Consider the following 6,800-nt stretch of genomic DNA (forward strand, 5'->3'; position numbering starts at 1 on the left):
AGTCCAAGTCCACATGAAGAAAGAAGGGAAGTACCAAGGGCTTTATGCAACATCACCGTGTCGTTTAAGGAGCCACGTGTACACGCAGAGCAGTTCCTTCCTTCAGTGCAATAGAACTGGGGAGGATGGGAAGGTGCAGGACAGAGGGAAAACCAGTGACATTTGCTCTCTGTGAACAAAGGCCTGAGCCTTCCACCCTCCTGAATGTCAGTGCTGTGGAGTGAGTGACAGACCTTTCTCTGATGTCTACAAACTCCAATGCGAGCAGAAAGTGTGTTGGCTCCCCTATAATCCAGTGAGTGAGGGTGGAGAGAGTGTTAGGTGTTTTCTGAAACAAACCGTTTATTTTTTTGTTAACTGATGAAGGAAATAGTGACAAATTTGTAACATAATAGGTTTCAGTTGTTTGACTCATGTTTGCTGGAACTCACCTTATTTGAGCTTTGGGAAACTGGAACGAGACAGCTCTTGCCCAACAGCAGTGATTGGATTCAGAACTAGGTTTGGATCATGTATAGGCATCTAAAAATAGGCACTAGGAGATGTGTACAGGTGGCCATGCCTGGCCAATGCTTAGAAGACAATAGCAGGAGCAATGAAAAGGCTTTGCAGACAGCAGAAGGGGTGTGATGGGTATAGAGTCTGACCTGCTTTTGGGCACCTCTAATCAAACAGCAACATGGGAAATGATAGGATGCTTTTGGTAACAAATGGGGAGTATGAGCGTAGCAGAACTACTAAAGGGGGTAGAAATTACCAGAGCAACAATGTTGTAAAGATCAAAGAGGTATTTAATCGTAGCAGAACCTGGGCTAATGAGGAAAGGACAAGCAAAGGTGGGCGTTTTATTTGAGAAGGATGGTTAGTGGTAACAGGGAAGAACTTGGGAGGGGAAAAGAATATCAGGTGAAGCAACTCGTGATGTTGACAGTTTTGTACATCTGTCAAACAACTCAGCTCTTGGTCAGAGCAGTCTGGAAGAGCAGAAGAAACCTGTTGATGTCACACTGCTATTTGTGTCTGACACCTTCATGTTTGGGAGACCTGGCGTCTTTTCCCTGAATTTGGTGAGCAAGCAGCTAGGGGACAGGAAGGGCACTCTGACTTGCTGGAGAAGATCTCTCTTGTACTGGCATCTCATGCTGCTTTAGATGCCCTGGACTAGAGCACAAATAGGGCTAGTAGTGGCTTAGGGGATCGACAAGGTTCAGATCCTGTAAAGCAGAAGCTGCAGGCCAAGCTGAACATACAAGAACAGCTCAATAGAATCTGCATTTCAGAACTGGCTCAATTAGACATGGTTTAGGGTATCAGAGTCATTGTGGTGGTTTGGGTGACACAACAGAGGGTGTAACATACACCTTCTGGAACAGCAGCTGGAGACAAAACAGAACAGTCTGGAACAGCGAAAAAGGCCCTAAAACCCCCAGGAAACGTCATTGTCCCAATAAACTTCCTGAGTCATAAAGAGAAGAGGAAGGACGTTCACGGTGTTTTTTATCTGAAAGATCGTCTGCAGAGCACACAGGGCTTCCTGCCATCGAACTGCCAGCAGGATGTCAGAAATGTCTGTCTCTCCCCATGATAACAAGAGCAGTTTAGACGACTTGTCTAGAAGTGACAGCGTTAATTCTCTCCTTTCTGTTCAGTAACTTTCGGTGGACTTTTCCTACTTGTATTTGCTGATCGCACTTTGTGTCCTTTGGAACTTTTGACAGGAAATTCAGCTAAGGGAAATAACACCAAGGAGCTTTCTCTTGATTGTCATCCTGTACACTAAAGATCACAGTATCCCCCTGGTATCAGCTCACTTCCTGACACCACCACATTGCATAAGCTTCCTCAGTCTCACCATCAGGCGCGTCACCCTGTTCCCAAGGAGGCTGCACACACAGGCAAGTTTGAACACGCTTATATTGGTGGCCAGAAAGCGGAGCAGGAGGCAGCACAGCTGGGCTGCAGTGGGAGGAGGGAATGATGTGAAACTGAGTGTGCATGGGACAGTGTTTTCAGCTGGCCATGAGAGCATCGCTAACTCCACTTCCACTGCCCCTGAAGCCACTGAACATCATCAGCTGTTTGGTGTGTTGTGGAAATGGGGCACAGAGCATTTTAGTCAGAGGAGGGAGAGTCAGGCAGGTCTTGGAGTGCAAACTTCCTCAGCTCTTTACATATCCAGGGCTCAAAATAGGAGACTTTGGTAAATACTTTAGGGAAGAGGTGGTTTTTGTGTCCGTAAGAAACAATGCCATGAGCCTTCCCATCGCAGACTAACGGGCCACCAGAATCACCCTGCAAGGCAGAAGGAGAGGGAGGGGTCAGACATGTCCGAGCACAGCTCCCCCTGCCCCGAGAGAGACTCTGGCCCTCTTGCCTCCCCTTCCCGTGAAGAACCTCCTCATTTGACCATGTCCCACCAGGCCCAGCTCTGCAGGGCTGGTAGCGGCCTTACTACTCCTCTAAGCTGAACCGTGAAGCACTTGGGGCCTGGAGGCCATGTGAGATTCAAAAACTGCCTTCATAGCCCTGAGAAGAATCTAGTCCTGCTTTAGACATGGGGGAGAATCTGAGGCATTGCAGTGTGGTGGCAGGACATGACCAAGGGTTTACATGAGATCTGCAGCCAGCTGGAGCAGTGGTTGGGCTGGGTTGAATATCCGCAGGCATGTAGAAAGGCCCATGATGCAGAGAGTTGGGCAACTGCAGCCCGGTTCAGTCAGCATGTCAGCTTCAGAGCTCCTGAGAGGAGCCTCAGCACATCATCCAGAAGAACCTACTTCATTGCAATCCCCTTCATCCACCTCCTGAGAACCAATCTGACTGTCTAGTCCCAACCTCATCCCGGTCTTGGAGCCCAAACCAGCACTTACACGGAAAGTTGATTTTTTGCCATTCTCATCTCCAGCACAGATCATAGACTGCCGCAGGTAGCTGCATCTGAACGCCTCCTCACACACTTTCTCACTCTGCACCTCCAGGTCCACCTCCATCAGAACACTCGTCATGTCTTGTGTCACCGATGTCCAGCCCCAGCCAGCCACGTTGCATACAGTTCCAGGTAGCACACGCTGGTTGTGTCTGGCCAAGGGGATTTGACTCACTTCCTCAGTCAGCGGGGCCCATGGCTTCAGCTGCCAAGCAGAGAACAAGGGGTTAGAGCAGGCAAAGGAACAAGTTCTTGGGGTTGGGGAGGTGAGCAGGAGGACATCCCTTAGGCAGCAAGGGTATGTGAGGACATACCTTCAGCAGCATGATGTCATTTTCATGGCTATCTCCTGAGTATTTGGGATGCATGACCCAGTGATGAATGTGGAACACCTGCTGGCTTGGTTCTTTCTTCCTTATGTTGTGGGCTCCCAGGGTCACACTGATCTTCACATTCCTGCCAGGGAACACCAACCTGTTCCAGCCGCACTGAGCATAGCCCCACAGTCCCATGGCAGGTGGTCTGAGGGAGAGGGTGTTGCAATGTGCCTCCCCAGGGATTAGGTCTCCACAAGTTGCCCTGTGTAGCCTGGGTTCCTTCCACAGCTGAGCTGAGGGTCCCATACTCCGTGCTGACATTGGTCTGAGGTGTCCCATTCTGAAGCCAAAAGGGAAGCAGGGAAAGGGAGACACCGGCCCCTTTTCTCCAACAATAGCTCTGAGCCATGGCAGGAACCAAGGACCAGGAGAGCTCTGCCCAGGAGCTGTGTCCCAGGCACAGAGCCCCTGGCAGACAATTCCTGCAACTCACAGCGGCTGGCTCAGCTCAGGAGGGACCTGCTGTGCCAGAAGAGACACAGAGTATCCTTCCACCCCAGACTAGGACCGTGGCTCTTTGTGACTGCATGAGCCTTCAGAAACGCACATGTACAAGAAAGATCTTACTTTTTCCCAGCCACACAGTGAGCTGCTGAGACCACTGCGTATGGGCGGATCAGGAACCCTCCACAGTAAGATCCGCCCGTATCACTTGTAATCGATAAAAATGCCATGTAGGGCCTGGAGTGGGGCTTAGCTTCCCATCCGCCAATGATCCTTCCTGGAAGAGAGATGACAAGTGTTCATGTCACAGATGACGCTAATTCCCATCACGTTTGGAGCTGCATGGGGCGAGACAGGATCAGCCCCTGATGTCAGATGCCAATGACTCTCCTTCCTTGGGCTGTCCAAAGCTTTGCTTCTGCCCAGTGGAGAGAAAAACAAGCCACTCTCCCTGGGGACGACTGAGCACCCCTGACTCTGGATGTCTAAAGTGCTGCTGAAGGGCCCTGCTCTTGTTCCTGTGACGCGTCACTGGTTTCAGGCACGGTCTGAGCTGATGGGTAGGAGCGGAGCAGACAGCAGAGCCGTGAGAAGAGACAAGGCAGGTGCCAGGCTCAGTGCCCATTTCTGCCCTTGCACATCCTCGTCTGAATCCCATCTCTCTGTACTCACCAGCCTCAGCCCATGGGAGAAGGAGAAAAGCCCTTGTGATCAGAAGGAGAAGCAGCATCTTCTGCGATGGCTCTGAGGAGCAGAATCAGTTGTTCCGGGCGGGTGGGAGACAGGTTCAGAATGTCAGTCTACATATGTGACGTCTGGACCTGAGACAGGAAACCTCAGCCTGCTTTCAGCTTGTGGTAATTGCTGCTTTTGTTCTGACAAACCCCAGAGTGTGGTTTGGGGAGAGGTTCATGTCACAATCTCTCAGTTTTGTCAGCATCTCTTCCAAAAGCTGGAGAGCTCTGAGCTAGTTCAGAGCACCCAGAGGGCCCAGTACTCAGACAGAGTGCGAGGAGTGGGGAGTTGCCAGTCAAGTGCATGTCGCATTGGAGACCCTTGGCAGAGCCTCCTTGGATCCTAGATATCAGTTGTTTGGATGCTTTTTTCTGTTTCTTTTTTTCCTGTCCCCTGCTAGGAACAGCGAGAGCTGACTGGGACCAGGCAGAGCTCCTGGTTCTTGCTGGGGGTGCTGACAGCCATCAGAGGTGCCCTTGGGATGTCAGGAATCACCTGTCAGAGTAGCCCAGGCACAAGACCTAGTGTGGATTCCCAACCTCAAGCACTAGAGTTCTAGATGATCAGAGAAGTCCCTAGTGATGAGGGAGGTCTGAGGTCGGGCTGGGAAGTCAGTCCATGGGCCCAGGTCCAGACCAGTGGGTTACATGACCCGGGGCTGGGTCTGGAACTCAGGTGTGCTGAGGAGCGTATGAAGGGCCTGGGAGTCTCTCCTGGCTGCAGCATGGTGCCTTCAAGCACTGAAACTCCCTGGGTTCCTTCACCCTTGTAAACTGTGCAGGCCTTTGCCTTGCCAGGGACTGCAAAGGGTCTGGCTCCCCAACTCGGGTAGAGGACGCACATCCCATCGTGGCCACAACCAGCCCCTCACCAGAACATTGCTTTCAAGCTTCAAACGCGCAGAGCTGCAGTGACACCATCATTGAAGGAAACCAGAGGATCTGGAAATCTAGGACAAATGTGTCCCCTCTCCTTCCCCCTAGAATGGGAGGGCTCAGGCAGGTGCCCTCCCAGGGTTCCGTGCATTAGGAAGCAACATGATCTGGTAGGATTGGGGATACATGGAGGAGAGAGAAGGCTCCTCCCATGCTGTCTCTGTGCTTGGCTTTGGGCTTTGGCCGAGCAGCGGGAGACACTGTCCGTCAACAGCCCAACCCAGCCGATGGCTGCGCTGAGAAGCCAGCGCTGACCTGTAGTTTCTCTCTGTGGTTTCTCGGTGTTTGACTTGGGCCCCTTGTGGGCTGAGGACCTTTACTGCCCGCAGGCTGAAGGCACTTACCATGGGATGCCAGGAGCAGCACTTTGTCATTGTACGAAAGAAACTACTCTGTGTAGTTCTTGTTTAGTGGCCTCAAGGACCTTTAAGTTTGTCTCTTAGTTCTTCCTTGGATTGGCTTTATGTATTCACAATAGGCATTTCAAAGGAAGTGTCCTACCTTCAGCAGTTCTGCCTCCAAATTTCACAGAGAAGAATCTCCTTTGTTTTCTGAGGTTAGGAAGACTGTTGGCTGATGACTCCTACAGTCAGCTTACCTTGCAGGTTTTCTGTTGTATTTTAAACACAGATGCTCTCCTGCCACAGCTTGAATAGTCTCTGACAGTAGCACATGGTAATTGCCATGGAGCGTCAGGCACGTTTTCTCCAAAGCACCATAAATGGAATTTACTTGCCCTTTACACAGATGTCATAAAGACAAGCCTCACAGAGAGGGAAAAAAGAACTTCTTAAAGTAGTTTCAGCTTAGTAGAATTGTGTGCAAGTGAAAAGGTGGAGACCTCAATGCATCTTTGGTTCTTTTTGGCCAAGAAGAGAACAGCTGAGCTACCTGAGTTTAAGCAGAGTGTCCTGGTTTGAGCTAAAACTTCCTTGTTTTGGGAAATGGACAAATAGAATTATTCCATGCAGTACAATAATTCCGCATTTAATTGGTTAAGAGAGTCAGGTGAAACATAATGTTACGTCGGAAGCCTTTAAAAGCAGCAGGCAGGGGGAGTGACCTCCTCTTGGCTTCCGGGCAGCGGCACGAAGGCAGCACTCCTGTAACTCTGCCAGCAAGAGACCAGGCCGAGACCAGGTCGAGACCAGGCTGGAACATGAGGCCTACACCCCCGGATCCCTGAGGACTACAGACTCCGAACTGTTTTGCCGTGGGTCCTGTCCCGTCTGAATCGGGATTCCCTGGCTGCTTTCGTGCCGAGAGCTTTTTCCCTGCTAGTAAATTGGCTGCGAGCAGGGGGTTCCCCCCACCACCCTTCGTTCCGCCGCGAAGCAGCCTGCAGCTGCAAGAGTCTTCGCGCCCACCTCGCCGTTGGATGCC

The 6,800-nt window shown here is 51.1% G+C and overlaps 1 protein-coding gene across 1 annotated transcript; it reads right to left on the bottom strand.

Annotated features, from left to right (window-relative positions):
* Positions 1–1,316: 1,316 nt before the first annotated feature.
* LOC104495006 (duodenase-1-like) lies at positions 1,317–6,578 on the bottom strand. The gene is made up of 7 exons (XM_010137921.1): positions 6,443–6,578; positions 3,871–4,024; positions 3,241–3,382; positions 2,871–3,131; positions 2,172–2,292; positions 1,853–1,956; positions 1,317–1,376 (listed from the first exon to the last, which is right to left on the bottom strand). The coding sequence occupies exons 1-7, from the start codon at positions 6,576–6,578 to the stop codon at positions 1,317–1,319; spliced, it is 978 nt and encodes a 325-aa protein (XP_010136223.1).
* Between the last annotated feature and the right edge of the window lie 222 nt (positions 6,579–6,800).

Source organism: Buceros rhinoceros, unplaced genomic scaffold, assembly GCF_000710305.1.
Source record: "Buceros rhinoceros silvestris isolate BGI_N320 unplaced genomic scaffold, ASM71030v1 scaffold4936, whole genome shotgun sequence".
In the NCBI taxonomy this organism is placed as follows: Eukaryota; Metazoa; Chordata; class Aves; order Bucerotiformes; family Bucerotidae; genus Buceros; species Buceros rhinoceros.